Here is a 19,033-nt window from a genome sequence, read left to right as displayed (position 1 = left end):
AGTAATCCTCCCGCCTTGGCCTCGGGACTACAGGCACGCACCACCCCGCCCTCACTAATATTTTTTATTTTTCATTTTTTTTAGTAGAGATAGTTTCGCCATGTTGGCCAGGCTGGCCTCAACCGCCAGGGCTCAAGCAGTCCCCCCGCCTCAGCCTCGGGACTACAGACAGGCAGCAACCTGCTCCCACTAATATTTTCTATTTTTCATTTTTTTAGTACGGACGGTTTCGCTATGTTTGCCAGGCTGGCCTCGACCACCTGGGCTTAAGTAATCCTTCTGCCTCGGCCCCAGGACTACAGAAGTATAGAAGTACACGACGCTTCCCACGCTTTTTTTTTTTTTTTTTTTTTTTTTTTTTTTTTGTAGAAACGGGGTTTCACTATGTTGGCCAGGCTGGCCTCAACATCCTGGGCTCAAGCGATCCTCCCACCTTGGCCTCAGGTCTACAGGTGTGTGCCCTTCCACCCCTGCTAGATTTTTTTGGTAGGTATTTTTATTTTTATATTTATTTATTTATTTACTCTTTTTAGAGACGGGGTTTCATTATGTTGGCCAGGTCGGTATTGACCTCCTGGCCTCAAGCAATCCTGCCACCTCGGCCTCAGAACTACAGGCAGGAGCCACCTCGCCCATGCTATTTTCTTGTCGTTATTGTTGTTAGTAGGAATGGGGTTTTGCTGTGTTGGCCAGGCTGACCTCGACCTCCTGGGCTCCAGAGATCCTCTTGCCTCAGCCTCAGGACTACAGGCACACACCACCTCACCCCCACTAATACTTTTTATTATTATTTTTTTTTTTTAGTAGAGGGTTTCACTAGGTTGGCTAGGCTGGTATCGACCTCGTGGGCTCAAACGATCCTCCCACCTTGGCCAGCCAAAGTGCTGAGATGTTACAGGCTTGTGCCACCAACCCCAGCTAATTTTTTGTGCTTTTTTTTTTTTTTTTTTTTTTTTTTTTGGTAGAGATGGGAGTTTTGCTATGTTTCCCAGGCTGGTCTCGACCTCGTGGGCTCAAGTGATCTGCACGCCTCGGCCTCCCAAAATGCTGGGATTACAGGCGTGAACCACTGTGCCTGGTCGATTACTGCAACCTGAAATGCCCCACATTCTCTCTAAGGGTTGGTGGGCTCTTCCTTCTTATAATTTACAAATAACCCGGTAATAGCCTCTAAATCCGTTCATATTAGCGAAGGTCGTTTGTCTTCAACAGAACAGAACCCCCCATCCCTCTGCCTGATCAAATCCATCACCAAAGAGACTATGTTATCTCTGGGACTCACTTCCTTTCCTTCATTTATTGAGTGGGGGTGTCAGAACACCCCCACTCAATAAAATTATACAGTTATGTCCCTGCCTCCACAACAAGGGTCTGTACATCTTTCAGGGTAAGCCTGGCCCCAGGGAAACTACTAACAACATTAACTAACCCCCTCCCAAAGACTCAAGGCTGCTTTGCCCATAGGAAACCTGTCATCTCCAATCAGTACTTCTCCCAGAGACCCCCTGGCTCCCTGTTTTCATCTGACTTCTCCCCATGTCCTTACTCAGGGACAGATAAGCCCTGGAGGGAGAAATGCAGCACCTGATTCCAGGTGACTGAATGTGGCCGGCCTTCAGAGATTTCTCCCTCCACAGGACCAAAGGTGCTGTGGCTGGAAAGTCTCAGGCTGTTTCTCTTGCAGGTCAGACTGCTCCCGGTGCCATGAACAGGGACAACGCCTTTGCAAAGAGACCCAGGGATGACGCTGAAACATCAGAGAAGAGAAGCATGGTGAGGTGACCTGGAGGGGACATAGCAGTGGTTCAGGGCATAGAGTAGGGTGACTAGATTTCTGAGGAGGGGAGGACGGAGGTACTGGGGACAAGGAGCAGGGTCCCAGGGAGATCTGGACCCCTGGGAGCATCCCATCTTCGCTCCATCATCACCTAGCATCCCTGGAGACAGGTCTGTGGCCATGCACTACATTTGGTGAATTTCAGTCCATTCTGCAAGGTAGGAAGAGAGACAGCCAGCAGCATTAAAGTCCTACTGTGTGGCAGGGGAGAAGCTAGGGAAGGTCCCCATGTTCTCTCAGTTAGCCATGGCGTCAACCAGGATGGATTATCATCCCCACTTCCTAGATCCAGCACACAGGAAGCAGCTCCAACTGAATGGCAGAAATGCCTAGCTGAGTCACTGCCAGAATTTCTTTATTTTTTTTCCCCCTAGGCCTTCAATGGTATTACCAAATACTTCTCTAAGAAAGAGTGGGAAAAGATGAAATACTCGGAGAAAATCAACTGTGTGCATATGAAGAGAAAGTATGAGGCCATGACTAAACTAGGTAACAGAAAATTCTAGGTACAGACAAGTCTGGGGACACATGAGCATCCCTTTTCCTGCTTTGCCTAGTTCTTAGGCTGCAGAAAGTACCCCACATTTTCCTTTTGTGCAGGGAAAAATTGCAAGGCAGCTTCTGGGTGTTCTGCTTTTCCTATCCTGTCAGGGCTGAGGGCAGGGGCTGGCCACAGTGGAGCTTATACCTGGATCCTGCACGTTTCTCTCCCATAGGCATCTTTTCTGATGAGCCCAACTGTCTCTGTGGCATTGCAGCACATCTCCCACCCTACCATCCTTCTCTCGGCTTCTCTCTCTCTCTCTCTCTCTCTCTCTCTCTTTTGGAGTCAGAGTCTCACTGTCACCTAGGCTAGAGTGTAGCAGTGCAATCATAGCTCAATGTAGCCTCAAACTCCAGGGCTCAAGCAATCCTCCTGCCCAGCCTGTGGAGTAGCTGAGGCTACAGGCACATGCCACCATGCCCAACTAATTTTATTTTATATTTTGTAGATGTGGGGGTCTCTCTATGTTACCCAGGCTTGTCTTGAACTCCTGGCCTCAAGCAATCCTCCCGCCTCAGCCTCTCAAAATGCCGGTACGACAGACATGAGCCACCATGCCAGGCCTAAGTTTGTCTCTTAAGAAAGAAATATTTTGCTTCTTTCTAGGTTTCAATGTCACCCTCCCACCTTTCATGCGTAATAAATGGGCCACAGACTTCCAGGGGAATATTAATAATGACCGTAACCGCAGGAATGAGGGTGAGTAGATGGGAAGGGGCTGGAAAGGGTCTCCTGAAGCCCAACTGCTTTTCAGCTCAGCTATCTGGGAAGGATCCTCAGGCATTTGTTCCCTCATACACATCAGGGCTGAGTGAAAAAAAAATTGCATACAGAAAGTTAACTACAGAGATCATTCATAAAATTATAAAACATGTAAAACAAGAATATGAATATTTATGGATAATAAGCAAATGGTAAATGCATAAAACATGAATGTGAATAAAAAGCCATCAAATTGAGGAGACTGGCTGTAAATGGAGAAGGAGTGGGGGCACGGATTGGTGAGTGCTGCACAGACAGCTTCCGTCATGACTTATTGATAGTGTTTTTATTTGGTTTTGTTTTGTTTTTGTTTTGTTTTGTTTTGTTTTGTTTTTTGAACTGGAGATTCGCTCTTGGCTGGACTGCAGTGGCACAGTCTCAGCCCACTACAACCTCTGCCTCCTGGGTTGAAGAGATTCTCCTGTCTCAGCCTCCTGAGTAAATGGGATTACAGGTGCCGGCCACCATGCCCACCTAATTTTTGTATTTTTAGTAGAGACAGGGTTTCACCATGTTGGCCAGGCTGGTCTCAAACTCCTGACCTCAGGTGGTCCACCCTCCTCAGCCTCCCAAAGTGCTGGGATTTCAGGCATGAGCTATTGCACCCAGCCTGTTAATAGTGTTTCTAACATTCTGAATAAATAAATCAGATCTAACATAGTCATGGGGTAATGTTGAGATGCGACTGAACTCAATATTATTCCCCATACTTTTCTGTGTGTTTGAAATATTTCTTTTTTAAAGGACATGTTGTTCTTGCTAAACACTGTTAATGAATCAAAGCACAGTTAAGAAAATTTTAAGGCCGGCACTGTGGTTCACACCTATAATCCCAGCACTTTGGAAGGCCGAGGAGGGCAGATCACCTGAGGTCAGGAGTCCGAGACCAGCCTGACCAACATGGAGAAACCCCGTTTCTACTAAAAAAAAAAAGCACAAAATTAGCCGGGCATGGTGGCACATGCCTCTAATCCCAGCGACTAAGGAGGGTGAAGCAGGAGAATCGCTTGAACCTGGGAGACGGAGGTTTCGGTGAGCTGAGATCGCATCATTGCACTCCAGCCTAGGCCACAAGAGCAAAACTCCGTCTCAAAAAAAAAAAAAAAAAAAAAAAATTTAAAAGTGAAAAAAAAGAAAATGTTAAAAGTGTAGATTTGCCAAAAACTTCCAGTGATTGTTTCATTAACAGCATGTAGATATTGGATAAATATCATAAGAGAAATGGTGATGAACACATTATGTAATGAAGATTTCTGTTTCTCTGTATTTTATTAAAACCGTAGATAACATAGGGTGAAAAAAAGACAGGTCCTTAGGTAGAGATCTTTGTGCATTTCAGGAATATAAAGGGGACGTATGTGTTTATTGGCTCTTCTGCACTGACAATGCAATCATAAGATAAGGTCAGAATGTCCAAACCATCTCCAATAGACCTATTACTCCCCAACTAAACAGGCCAGATTCTACCATCTCCCACAATCACTGTAAGAGATCTGACAATCCAGTGCTTGAGTATCTGCCAAGTTTTTGACATTAAAGGAGTGTCTTTATACTGAAAATATTTCAGAGCCACTGGAATAAATCATCCATGGTTCATCACACATTTAACAGCTTAATACGCATACCATAAGATTCACCCATTTCAAGTGTACAGTGATTTTTAGTTGTTGCACATCTTGAGTGAATACAGTTCAGATTCCCAACTAATCAATTTAATTATTTGGGAAAAAGTAAAAGATACGTAATGACATAAGATGAGACTGTGATGGGGTTTAACCCCAATTTGATAAACCATGAGATGGAAAATTCTGAATTGATACCACAGATAAATGCACCAACCATGACTAAACATAATTCAGAAGCAAATCTCAAATAACTCCTCAACAGTGAGTGGACTCATAACCCTCTGCTACAGAATTCCCTCATGCAACAGAAGTCTCTCTGAAGTTTGGAAATCTTTACCAACAAAGAAAAATGCTGATGTATTCTCTTTCAGTTGAACGTCCTCAGATGACTTTCGGCAGGCTCCAGAGAATCATCCCGAAGGTGAGTATCTCTCAAATCCAAAGGACCAGAGAACCTTTGTCCCTTCACGGATGTGAACACTGGTAAGAGTGGGAGCATATCAAAAATGCCCTCATTGCCTCCTTCTCCCCATGTCTATCACAACACCTGATGTAGCATCGACAGCTTAATAATACTGAGTTGTGATTCTTAATACTTTGTTTTCATAGTGATGCCAGATACTATTTTAATAACTTCACATGAAGTAATGTATTGAATCCATGAGAAGACCTCTATGATGTTGTGTCTGTTATTATCTCCAAATAATAATGAATCACACACTTCGGTGTTTATAAAAGCCATGTGACTTGGCGCAAATCTTCTAAGTTCTCTGAGCTCCAGATTCCTGGTCCATCAAATGGAAGCGAAGAATCATAGTTCGTGTTATAGATCATAATTATCAGCAAAATAATAAAATGAGGCTATCATGGTACAGAGATGTTAAAGAATTTTCCTGAGGCACAGTGGCAGGGGTAGTCTACTCCAGAGCTCCAAGCCATTTAAAGCTCATTCACATTTGCATTTATTTATGAAGTTCAGATGTTGCTCACTAGGGATTTACCCCATAGGGCCTGCTGGTGCTTCCGTTGAGACACCCATTCTCGCAACAGGAAGGACCAGCTGGCCTCTCCTCTGTTACCGGGGCCGCTTGCATGGCTTAGGAATTGCTTTGACTGTTGGCCCCTCCTTGAGCTCCTTGAGGGCCTTGTCTGCACCTGGGGCATCCGGGAAGCCCCAGTCCCAGCCCAGGGGATCCCTCGGAGGTCCCTGAATGAGTGATTCCACAAGTGCAGAATCAACTCTGGTTTAGAGGGTAAAGGAATGTGGGAGTTGGGTTGCCAGCGTGGAGACTGAATTCAAAGAAGGAAACAGAAAGGTATTAATTGTTGTTATTATTATTACATTTAAACAGTATTTACAAGCTCAGAGAGTACTTTCCCTTAGCCTATTTTACATGTATTGTTCACTATTTCATAAGTGAGGAAGCTGAGTAAAAGGTAGCTTAAGGGCCAGGCCCGATGACTCACGAGTGTAATCCCAGCATTTTGGGAGGCTGAGGTGGGCACATCATGAGGTCAAGAGATAGCATCCTGCCCAACATGGTGAAACCTCATCTCTACTAAAAATACAAAACTTAGTGGGGCGTGGTAGTGCCTGCCTGTAGTCCCAGCTACTCAGGAAGCTAAGGCAGGGGAATCACTTGACCCGGGGGAGGGGGAGATTGCAGTGAGCCGAGATCTCGCTACTGCACTCTAGCCTGGTGACAGAGCGAGACTTTGTCTCAAAAAGAAAAAAGAAAAGCAAAGAAAAAAGTAGCTTAAGATTGTTGGTCAGTGACATATCCCAATGTAACCAGAATTGGTATGGGTACCACCTCACTGAATTCCACATTCAATGTTGGTGCCTCTCTAGGGTGCTATGCCATATCTGGTACTGCTTTGTTTGCTGCCTAGATTAATTTCAGCAAACCATTTCTTTCCCTCTCCCTTCCTTGTATTCATCTCCGCACAGTATCTTTCCCAGCAGTGTTTTGTCCCCTCGCTACGTATTTACATTTAGACTCCCAGCAACTGACTACAAGCCTTTATGGGATCCCTTGTATTTTATAGAAGCTCTTCCATTTGTAGACCTTTTGAATTCTTAGAATGCTATTTTTCTCCAAATCTTCTGTATACCACACTCTCAATTACATGGAGATTTCTGCTGTTTGCACGAATGTCAGTCTTAAAAGAGTGTGAAGATAAGCATTCTAGCCCTGGAAGCCCCATTCATTTAGGCCTTTCCTTTCCCTTCTAACCTCCCAGGTTTCTCCTTATTTAGGTAAGTGTAACTCTCCCAGCGTTGCTGAGAATATTGATTAAGGTAATGCATGTGAAGCCGCTTTGTAAGCTCTAAAGCACTATAGAAATTTCACTGATACTGTTTATCTGTGACCTTCACATTGTAAAGATCATGCTCAAGAAGCCAGCAGAGGAAGGAAATGATTCAAAGGGAGTACCAGAAGCATCTGGCCCACAAAATGATGGGAAACAGCTGTGCCCCCCGGGAAAAGCAAATACCTCTGAGAAGATTAACAAGAGATCTGGTAAGAGGAAACAAATCAGGAGTAATCACTGTAGCTTCCCTGGCTATGTTCAGGTGTGTGGACTGGGTGCGTGGCATGGATCCCAGACAAGCCTGGGTCCAGGCTGGGCTGAGGAGCTCACCCAGCTCCAGATGAGATGTTAGAGATGACTTTCAGAGACACAGACTGAAGTTGTAAAAAACCACGTGTCTTGGGGCAAGTCTTCCAAATTTTCTCAGTTCCAGATTCCTAGTCCATAAGATAGAAATAAAGAATCATAGTTCATAAATTGTTTGGAGGCGTTAAATTAAATCTAGAAGGCCTGATGATGTGAAAGGTGCTCAAGCAATTCTATCTGTGATAATCTGGAATCATATCTTAGTCAGCTCAACGCCTGATACTCAACACATGTGTACTTCAGAGATATTGCAGGTTCTGTTCCAGACCACTGCAATAAAGTGGGTCACACACATTGTTTTTTGTTTGTTTGGCAGTGCATAAAAACATTATTTTACACTATAGTGTAGTCTACTAAGTGTGCAATAGCGTTATGTGTAAAAATGTACACACCTTAATTTTAAAATAATTCGTTGTTAAAAATGCAAACAATCTTCTGAGCCTTCAGTGAGTCACACTCTTTTTGCTGGTGGAGGGTCTTGCCTCAGTGTTGATGGCTGCTGGCTGATCAAGGTGGTGGTTGCTGAAGGGTGGAGTGGCTGTGGCAGTTTCTTAAAAGAAGACGACAATGAAATTTGCCACATCGATTAGCTCTCCCTTTCATGAAGCACATCTCTGTAGTATGTGATGCTATTGGATAGCATTTTACTCACAGTAGAACTTCTTTCAAAGTTAGAGTCAATTCTCTCTAGCTATTAAAGTTTTAGATGGCATCACCTTCCAATAGAAGGCTAGTTTATCTATATTGAAAATCTGTTTTTTAGTGTAGCCACCTTCAGCAGTGATCTTAGCTAGATCTTCTGCATAGGTTGCTTCAGCTTCTCCATCAGGGTTTGCTGCTTCACCTTGCACTTTTATGTTACAGAGATGGCTTCTTTCCTTAAATCTCACGAACCAACCTCTGCTAGCATCCGACATTTCTTCTGCAACTTTGTCACCCTCTCAGCTTTCATGGACTTGAAGAGAGTTCGGGTCTTGCTCTGAATTAGACTTTGGTTTAAGGGAATGTTATGGCTGGTTTCATCTTCTATCCTGACCACTCAACTTTTCTCTATTTCAGCAGCTTGGCTGTTTGGTTCAAGAGGCCTAGCTTTCAGCCTATCTTGGCTTTCAGCATGCCTTCCTCAATAACCTTGGCCATTTCTAGCTTCTGATTTAATGTGAGAGACATGTGACTCTTCCTTTCATTTGAACACATAGCCACCATTGTAGGGTTCTTCATCATCCTAATTTCAGTGTTGCTGTGTCTCAGAAAATAGGGAGGCCCAAGAGGAGGAGAGAGGGGAACAGCTCATCAGTGGAGCAGTCAGAACACACACAACATTGATCAATTACGTTCCTCATCTTCTGTAGGGGCAGTTCCTGGTACCCCCAAAACATTTACACACAACAGCGTGACTGTAATCAATAATAAGTTAATCACACATTTAAAAATAACTAAGAGAGTGTAAATGGATTGTTTGTAACACACGGATAAATGGTTGAGGGCATGGAGACCCTATTTTCCATGATGTGATTATTACGCATGGCATGCCTGTGTCAAAGCATCTTACCCCATAAGAATATACATCTACTGTGTACCCACAAAAATAAAAAAAAAAAATACTTTAAAAGACCAAAAAACAACAAAAACATTTGCAATAATAATATCAAAGCTCACTGATCACAGATCACAACAACAGACATAATAATAGTTGAAAAGTGTAAAATTGGTGAGGATTCCCCCCCAAAAATTGCAATATCTGCGAAGCACTATAAAAATGAGATGCAATAAAACAAGGTATGCCTGTGTGCCCTTAGCAAATACGTGCAGAATGAAAGGAGGTATGGTTGAATGTTCCTGTAAGCGGAGAGGTTGGGAATCTAAACCTCACAACGGAAGGAACCAGAAGCTAAAACTTTAATTGGCATTTGGCCTGTATTGGTGTGGGTCTAAGGTCTCAGCCTCTCTAAGCCAGAGAATGTGAAAAACTGGAAAAAGAAGACCCATGGGCACTTGGGAGAGGGGAGGCATCTCCATTTTTGGAGAAAACAGAAACTAACACTCTCCAGCCTACCCAACCCTCATCTTCCAACTCTTCTCTATCATAGGACCCAAAAGGGGAAAACATGCCTGGACCCACAGACTGCGTGAGAGAAAGCAGCTGGTGATTTATGAAGAGATCAGCGACCCTGAGGAAGATGACGAGTAACTCCGTAAGTGAACTTTCAGCTCATCCCCCACATCCCTGCAGATGTGCTATTCTGTTACAGTACCGGTATCCCATCTTGTCACTTGTTCCCCAAATCATTCCCTTCTCATAATTTTCTAGGGTACAGCATTGAGGTTGAATGATGAGATTTCCCATGCTCTTTCTACTCCCTGCCCTGTATATCCAGGGTTCCTCCCTACCCAGGATGCTGTGGGTTCCCAAACCCCAGGTCCGTCCTGATACGTGGGCCACACCTTCCTCTAGCCTAGAAATGGATAAACCAGGCAAGGAAGTTACTGTGGCATGTGCAGATGGTTCACTTCGAGGAACCGTGGAAAGCGTGTGCAGGTCCTGATGTAGGGCAGAATCGGAGTGTACAGGGTCTGCACGTCAGGAGGAGATGAGATTGAGTTATCAGGCAGTGGCAACTCACTGCCACTTACTTTCCTTCTCTCTTCTTGCCTCAGCCTCAGAGATATGACACATGCCCATGATGAGAAGCAGAATTTGGTGACCTTTCAAGAACATGGGCATGGCTGCAGACCCCTCGTCATCAGGTGCATAGCAAGTGAAAGCGAGTGTTCACAACAGTGAAAAGTTGAGCATCATTTTTCTTAGTGTGCCAAGAGTTCCTTGTTAGCATTTCTGTTGTATTTTCTTACGGTATGCCATTCTGTTAGATATTAGCATTTTCGTTGATGAGCAAGACATACTTAATGCATATTTTGGTCTGTGTATACATGTACCTAGCTCAGAAAACAAGTATTGTCAGGTATTCTCTGCATAGAATAGCAAAGCACTTCCCTCCTCTCTCCCCAGATGTGGCGATTGACAGCAGGTCTGAGTGTTTAATTTCAGATTTTTCCTCTGCATTTACACACCACACACACACACACACACCCCACACACACCAAGTACCACTATAAGTATCTCCCATCTGCATTTCCCCATTGCCATGTGTCAAGTCCCCCAACACCCTGTTTTCTGTTCAGCATGTACTCCCCTCATCCGATTCCCCTGTATCAGTTACTGACAGTTAATAAACATTTGCAAACGTTCCCCGGTTGTTTGCTCCTCCCATTATTGTGCACACAGCTCTTTGCAAGTGTGTGAATATTTATTTAGGAAAGATTCTTAGAAGTGGAATGGCTGTATCAAAGGAGTCATTTATTCAACAAAACACTAATGAGTGCATCCTCGTGCTGAGCGCTGTTCTAGGTGCTGGAGAGACATCAGGGAACAAGGCAGGCAGATGTTCCTGACCACCATTCTAGAGGAGGATGTTTCCAGTTGTTGGTTTTGTCTGCTTGTTTGTCTGTCTGTTTTTTCTACAGATGGGGTCTTCCTCTGTCCAGGGTGGAGTGCAGTAGCATCATCATAACTCAATGCAGCCTGGAACTCCTGGGCTCAAGTGATCCTCCCACCTTGGCCTCCTAAAGTGCTAGGATTCAGGTGTAAGCCTCTGTGCCTGGCCTCCAGTTTTTATTTTGATAGAGACTATACACTTCAGTCCTGGAGCAGGATTCTGCAGCAGGTGACTGGGCATCTTGGCCTTTGCTCTCTGAACGAATTTCAAGTTCAAGGTCTGGGACGGTCCATTTGGGAGTATGTGGGAGGAGACACAGATGAAGTCGTCATCTGGGGAACGTGGAGGAATGAGGAAGATGTGTGCACAGTAGACCCTGTGATGGACAGGGAATAGAAGAGTCCACTTAGTCTCCATGCAGGGGAGCAACGGTGGGAAAGTCCCCTGGACAGAAGCATGAGACTGCCCATCAAGGGTCTCACCAACCAAGGGCCTGGGGGCTGGGGTGGGGACGATGATTTGGGAATGGGACAGTTCTTTCTCATAGGTACCACTGCACGGTGCAGAGGGGACACAGCTGTGGGGAAGGGAAGGGCAGAGGGGAATCTATTTTAGAACAAACCATTGTGTGTGAATGGAGACATTAAAGCTCCATTCACACGCAACGGACTTGAAACACCAGCCCCAGGTGGAGGCAGGATTGGCGCTGTTTTGGCAGTCCATAGCCCATCACCTTGGCCTCCTGGTTCTCCCCAGCCTTGGAAGGAGGACACTATCATCATTATGCCTATATGATAGATGAGAGATGGAGTCCCAGAGAGATGGTAGGCGTCTTGTCACAGGTCCTACAGCTGGCAGGGGCAGGAGGGGCTGAGTTTGGAGCTCACTGACTTCAGAAACATTAAGGAGGACAAATGTGTGTGATGGAGGGAGGGAGAATTGAACATGCCCGGGGTTCTGTCCCCATTCGCAAGGTAGAGGCTGTGGGTTCATTTTCCCAAGACAAGGAGCCGTAGGAGAGGGAGAGTGCAGGGAGGGAGAGGCAATCGTGGTCATAGTGGGACAGTGGGAGACAGAGATATGCAGTGTGGGCAGAAGAGGGTCAGGCAAAGAAGCAGGGGATGCCCAAGGCCAAGTGTGGGCTGCCACAACCGCCAGAGGGACAGGGTGCCAGGAAGGAGGTTGTGGGGTTCCAGGAGCAGCAGAGGTTCCCCAGATCTGTGAGCATGTCCTGCCTGGCACTGCAGGAAGAGGTGGCTGCCACCTGGGTCAGTGTGGACGTACCTCTACCTGTGTCTCAGAGGAAACAAATTCTATTTTATCCCAATATAGTTCTATATTATGCAAATGTAACATTCGACTACTAGATATCGAGAGCCTTATCCTCCAGGCAAATAGAGGAGAGGATACCCTAAGAGAGATACTGAAGGATTTGATTTTTCTTTCTCCCTGGGAAGATGGAATCCATAAGTTGGGTCTCCCAGCCCACAGGACAGGTGCAAGGAGGGGTGGCTGGAAGATTGTGAGTCATGACAGGGAACATTTTTCCTTAGGTTCCTTGGTTATATAAAGCTCCTGACTATCTGTCTATTATGGATAGATAAAGAGTGAACATGGTCCTCTCTCCACAAATGTGTTTCTCTCCTTTATTATTACTGTGAAGGGCTGAAGTTACATCAAGTTCTGATACATTACTTTTTTTTTTTTTTTTTTTTTTTTTGAGACAGAGTCTCGCTCTGTTGTCCAGGCTGGAGTGTAGTGGTGAGATCTTGGCTCACTGCAACCTCCGCCTGCCAGGTTCAAGTGATTCTCCTGCCTCAGCCTCCCGAGTAGCTGGGAATACAGGCACCTGCCACCATGCCGAGCTAATTTTTGTATTTTTAGTAGAGATTGGGTTTCACCGTGTTAGCCAGGATTGTCTCAATCTCCTGAACTCATGATTCCCTGGCCTCAGCCTCCCAAAGTGCTGGGATTACAGGCATGAGCCACCATGCCCAGTGATGCATTACTTTTTTGTGTTATTTTTTGAGACAGGATCACACTCTGTCTCCCAGGCTGGAGTGCAGTGCTGCAATTTCAGCTCACTGCAGCCTCGATCTCCTGGGCTCAAGGAATTCTCCCACTTCAGCTTCCGAACTAGCTGGGACTACAGGCACACACCACCATACCCAGCTAATTTTTGTATTTTCTGCAGAGACAGGATCCCACTAGGTTGCCCAGGCTGGTCTCTATATACTGGATTCAGGCAATCCTTCTGCCTCAGCCTTCCAAAGTGCTGGGATGACAAGTATGAGCCACCTCGCCAGGCCTTCACTTTCTTTAATGAACGATTATCAGAGTATCATCTTAGAGGCAAAAGTGGCTACTGCCAGGCAACCTGTTTGTGATGTTGGAGGGAAATCTGGCTGATTCAGATGCTTCAAATGAACTTTTAAATTAACCTACCTGATGATTATCCTAAGGCCCTTTCCAGCTCCCTGTTTTTTTGTTGATTCTGGGTTTGGAGTTTTTCAGAAGCTTTGTTACAAAGAGCATCTCTTGGCTGGACGCAGTGACTCACGCTGTAATCCCAGCAGTTCGGGAAGCCAAGGCAGGCAGATCACTTGATGTCAGGAGTTCGATACCAGCCTGGCCAATATGGTGAAACCCCTGTCTCTACTAAAAATATAAAAATTAGCTTGCCATGGTGGGGGCCACCTGTGAATTCCAGTTACTGCGGGGGCTGAGGCAGGAGAATCACTTGGACCCGGGAGACAGAGCATGCAGTGAGATGAGATCATGCCACTGCACTCCAGCCTGGGCGACAGAATAAGTCTCTGTCTCAAAAAACAAACAGCATCTCTTGCCTACAGTGATTTGAACTGTGGTCTTCTCTCCTTGGCTTTCTCTATCAGTCTGATCCCATCTACTCTATCTCCCAAGAATGCCTCAATATATCTGGTGGACCACTGACATGTTTTCTTGTTTTCCTCTACTGTTAGGAATTGACCCTTGAAAACATTTTCTTCCTAATTCGATGGAATGTTGAGTGGGGCACAGGATCTATCTGCCATCTTGCTCCAATAATCTGGTTTTAGATATTTTATGTATTTTTGTCACAATATAAGTGTGATTTTTCTCAATTTGGTTTTCTAAATGGTTAATATTGGTATGTAGAAACCCTATCTATTATTGTATATAATACTTTGTTACCTGTTTGGGTGCACCTTCCCCTGTATTTTGGCACAAGACTCAATCTGTTTTATTCTCCAAAAGAAATCTAACAGGCTGGGTGTGGTGGCTCACACCTGTAATCCCAGCACTTTGGGAGACCCAGGCATGTGGATTACCTGAGGTCAGGAGTTCAAGACCAGCCTGGCCAAGATGGTGAAACCCCATCTCTACTAAAAATACAAAAAAAAAAAAAAAATTAGCTGAGCATTGATGATGCGCACCTGTAGTCACAGCTACTAGGGCAACTCAGGCGGGAGGATCATTTGAACTCGGGAGGCAGAGATTGCAGTGAGCCAAGGTGGCACCACTACATACCCAGCCTGGTGGACAGAGACCCTATCTCTAAATAAAAAGAAAAACAAAAAAAGAAAATTCACCCCACAGGCAATAGATAGTTATAAAAGGACACTTTATGGAAGATTCCATAGGGGAGACTGATGGAAAGAAAGGAAGTATACATTTTACAGAGCTGAGCAGTTCACTGCAAAAATCACCAGAACTGCCTTTTCTCCAAAAATATTACCCATAAGCTATTCTACTACTGGTTCTTCTAGTCCATCCATCCCTCTATTCAAAATCCTCAAATTGTCCATTTCCTTATTGGGATGATTTTCCTCTGTCCAGATCTGGGTCCTCCACAACACTTAACACTGTCTTCGAGTGTGTGAATTCCCATTATTTTAGTTCAGGTTTCCAAGGAAACAGGTTTTGGGCCATACAGGGCACCTCTAGACAGACTATACTGAGAAACCATGCTTGGAACAGGGCATGGAGAGAGGAGAGGAGAGGAGAGGGAATTTACTACCTGTCTCTCACTCCTGGCTATTTTCTTATTGGTCAAAATTTACCCCACACGCACGAACTCCCCTGCACTTCCAGATTGCATCACCTGCCCCTTTGGCAGCTGTCTGGGAAGCCAGATACCACACTTTGAAGTGTAGTATTTCATACAACCCAAAAGTGGTAGCAGAGGCCAGGCGTGGTGGCTCACGCCTATAATCCCAGCTACTCAGAAGGCTGAGGTAGGAGAATCACTTGACCCTGGGAGGCAGAGGTTGCAGTGAGCTGAGATCGCACCACTACACTTCAGCCTGGGCGACAGAGCAAGACTCCGTCTCAAAAACAAAACAAAACAAAAAACAAACAAAAACGTGGTAGGAAAAACCAGAAAGTCCAGGTATGTAGGTAATTGGCCTGGTTGTACAGCAGCAGCCAAGGGTGAAAACTAAATACTCCCAGGCAAGTCCTAAGTTCACCAAGTAATTAGAGTACCCACCTGTGTTAGTTAATTGCCTTTATCTGAAGGAAAAATAAAACTCATATCTCTGTGACAAGCAGGTGCTTACAGCTTGGAACAAGGCACCTAGGCTAAACTCCCCTGGTGACAGGGAGACAAGGACATCATCTTCCTCGATGTTCACATTTCAAAGAGATGGCTCCAAGGCCCTGAAGAAAGACATTTCTAGGGACTGGGCTTGATGGCTCACACCTGTAATCCCAACACTTTGGGAGGCTGAGGCTGGAAGATCACTTGAGGCCTGGAGTTCAAGTTCAAGACCCTCCTGGGTTTTAGGATGGCCAGAGGCTTACAGATCAAAGGAAGAATTTACAAATACAAATTTTCTCAAGGAGATGCTCTAAGGAAAGTGAAATGGGGAAAGGTCTCTTCTTGCCATTTTGGCAACAGGAAAAATTTAACTTTGTATTTAGTTACCTTTACAATTTCCCCCGTTTGTTATTCTTTTATAGGAACACTGCAATTTTCTAATAATTTCCCCTGCTGTTTCCTTCTCTGGGTAGTTTACAGCCACCTAGATATCCAACAAGTCCATAGTAAGATGCAAAGCAAAGCAATTATCAAGATTATAATAGGATAATTTTCTTTTTCGGGATGGAGTTTCTCTCTTGTTGCCCAGGCTGGAGTGCAATGGTGCGATGTCGGCTCACTGCAACCTCTGTCTCCTGTGTTCAAGCGATTCTTCTGCCTCAGCCTCCCAAGTAGCTAGGGTTACAGGCATGTGCCACAAGGCCCAGCTAATTTTGTATTTTTTGTAGAGATACGGTGTCACCATTTTAGCCAGGCTGGTCTTGAACTCCTTACCCCAGGTGATCCGCCCAACTCGGCCTCCCAAAGTGTTTGGATTACAAACTTAAACCACCATGCCCTGCCTAGAAAGAATTCTTAAATTCAGTATAATACTCACCTTGTCAGGGAGCGGGGGGATCTTTAAACACATCATACTGGTTAATTGTGTCAAAGTCAAAATAAATTATAGAGACAAATCCCTAAATCAAATGCTCTATTTGGGAATCACAAAATTGCAATTCAGGGCATACACACGGACTGGGGTGGTCTTCAGTATGTCCAACAAACAAAGAGAAGTTGGAAGTTTTATTGGAAAGAAAAATGTTACATATTGTTTTGAAATGAGGCTCATTGGCCCTGGAGAAGCTGGTTCATTCGCACAGCTTTCACATTCCCTCTTTTGATCAACATCTTTCTTTGAAAACCTCACTGATCAACCATCTTAAAGTGAGGCTTCATTGTCACTCCATGCCAGGATGGACCTGGGCCAGTTGTCTTGGTCCCATGTCAAGGGAAAGGTAAGGGAGTCAATATCAGGGACATGGGCCACATTTGAGTCACAAAGAGGTCAGAAGGAATAAAAATGCAGGCATGTTTGTCTGGAGTTCAGCATCAAATTCCATCTTATTAGTCCCATCTATGGTAGCATTCATCTTGAAGCACTAGGCCAACATTATCCTGTTTGGAGAGCTGGCTTAACAAGTATTAGGCAACAAGAATAGAGCTCAAAGATCATAATACCAAAATAATTAGCAATTATTTTATTTTATTTTATTTTATTTTATTTTATTTTATTTTATTTTATTTTATTGCGATGGAGTCTTGCTCTGTCACCCAGGATGAAGTGCAGTGGCGTGATCCCAGCTCACTGCAAGCTCCACCTCCTGGGTTCAACTGAATCTCCTGCCTCAGCCTCTTAAGTAGCTGGGATTACAGGCGCTCACCACCACGCCTGACTAACTTTTGTATTTTCAGGGGAGATGGAGTTTCACCATGCTGGCCAGGCTGATCTCAATCTCCTCACCTCAAGTGATCTGCCTGCCTTGGCATCCCAAAGTGCTGGGTATACAGGCATGAGCTACTGCACCCAGCTATAATTAGGAATAGTATAATAAATTTAGTTAGTACAATGGTTTTGAATCAAGATCTCAAGACAAGTCAAGGACTATAGGGGAACTAAATGAGACCTCTTGCTGTCTTTGAGTAGCATTTTAGTACTGGGTTGAATTAAAGCAGAGTGCCAACTCTATAAGAGAGACCACTAGATGAATCAAAGGATTTGGGAGTTAGGTTATGACAAGTGAAAAATGTAGACATTAAGGAGGTAAGAGTCTCTTTATATATGAAGACTTATTCTGGCGTTTTGGAAAAGCCGTCTACAGTGTGGAAACATCAACTTCTCATCCTGATTTGTCACTGGAATGTATCTGGTTATGGCACTGGACAGTTTGGTGAACTTTTTCTGTGGTCCAAACATCAGGCATGAGACTTGTTCCATAAAAGAAAAAAAATTTTTTTTGAGACAGAGTCTCGCTCTGTCACCCAGTTTGGACTGCAGTGGTGCGATCTCGGCTCACTGCAAGCACCGCCTCCCGGGTTCACACCATTCTCCTGCCTCAGCCTCCCGAGTAGCTGGGACTACAGGCGCCTGCCACCATGCCTGGCTAATTTTTTGTATTTTTAGTAGAGACGGGCTTTCACTGTGTTACCCAGGATGGTCTCGATCTCCTAACCTCATGATCCGCCCCCCTCGGTCTCCCAAAGTGCTGGGATTACAGGCGTGAGCCACCGTGCCCGGCCTCATTCCATAAAATTTATGCACTTTGTCCAGGCTCGGTGGTTCACGCCTGTAATCCCAGCACTTTGGGAGGCCGAGGTGGGTGGATCACAAGGTCAGGAGATCGAGACCATCCTGGGTAACACGGTGAAACCCCGCCTCCACTAAAAATACAAAAAATTAGCCAGGGATGGTGTCACGTGCCTGTAGTCCCAGCTACTCGGGAGGTTAGGCAGGAGAATCGCTTGAACTCGGGAGATCTTGCTACTGCACTTCCAGACTTGGTGACAGAGCAAGACTGTCTCAAAAAAAAAAAAAAGAGAAGAGAAGAGAAGAAAAGAAAAGAAAGAGAAAAAAGGAAGGAAGGAAGGAAGGAAGGAAGGAAGGAAGGAAGGAAGGAAGGAAGGAAGGAAGGAAGGGAAGGGAAGGGAAGGGAAGGGAAGGGAAGGGAAGGGAAGGGAAGGGAAGGGAAGGGAAGGGAAGGGAAGGGAAGGGAAGGGAAGGGAAGGGAAGGGAAGGGAAGGAAGGAAGGAAGGAAGGAAGGAAGGAAGGAAGGAAGGAAGGAAGGAAGGAAGGAAGGAAGGAAAGAAAGAAAGAAAGAAAGAAAGAAAGAAAGAAAGAAAGAAAGAAAGAAAGAAAGAAAGAAAGAAAGAAAGAAACAGAAAGAGAAAGAAAGAAAGGAAAGAAAAAGAGAAAGAAAGAGAAAGAAAGAAAGAGAAAAGAAAGAAAGAAAGAGAAAGAAAGAAAGAAAGAAAGAAAAAGAAAGAAAGAAAGAAAGAAAGAAAGAAAGAAAGAAAGAAAGAAAGAAAGAAAGAAAGAAAGAAAGAAAGAAATGCATGTAGCTTTATCTTAAAGGATTTGTAAACCAAAAATAACATCCTAAGCAACCCCCCGTTCCCCCACCACCCTTAACCATCTGAATGGACTTCCTCCTCAGCCAGAGCTCTTTTAAAATTAACCTAAGTGACCATTTTAGGCCATGACAGGATGTGTGGGTCAGATATGCCTCA

At 44.7% G+C, this 19,033-nt stretch overlaps 2 protein-coding genes across 4 annotated transcripts in view; one reads left to right on the top strand and one right to left on the bottom strand.

Moving 5' to 3' along the window:
- LOC103232922 (uncharacterized) overlaps window positions 1–19,033 on the bottom strand; it is a 66,420-nt gene that overhangs the window by 21,458 nt on the left and 25,929 nt on the right. The window lies entirely within an intron of this gene.
- On the top strand, window positions 1,705–9,641 carry LOC103231913 (putative protein SSX6). Of its 3 annotated transcripts, XM_037992846.2 has the most exons (7): window positions 1,705–1,773; window positions 1,933–2,067; window positions 2,212–2,326; window positions 2,988–3,080; window positions 5,140–5,189; window positions 7,158–7,293; window positions 9,541–9,641. In XM_037992846.2, exons 1-7 carry the CDS (start codon window positions 1,705–1,707, stop codon window positions 9,639–9,641), a joined length of 699 nt encoding a protein of 232 aa, XP_037848774.2. The 3 variants fall into 3 exon arrangements, with proteins under 3 accessions (XP_037848774.2, XP_072869322.1, XP_037848776.2); XM_073013221.1 differs by lacking the exon at window positions 1,933–2,067; XM_037992848.2 differs by lacking the exons at window positions 1,933–2,067; window positions 7,158–7,293 and having other exon boundaries at window positions 9,541–9,600.

This window comes from Chlorocebus sabaeus, chromosome X, assembly GCF_047675955.1.
Source record: "Chlorocebus sabaeus isolate Y175 chromosome X, mChlSab1.0.hap1, whole genome shotgun sequence".
In the NCBI taxonomy this organism is placed as follows: Eukaryota; Metazoa; Chordata; class Mammalia; order Primates; family Cercopithecidae; genus Chlorocebus; species Chlorocebus sabaeus.
Note: the sequence above shows the minus strand (reverse complement) of the source record. Positions and strands in the feature narration are given on the sequence as shown.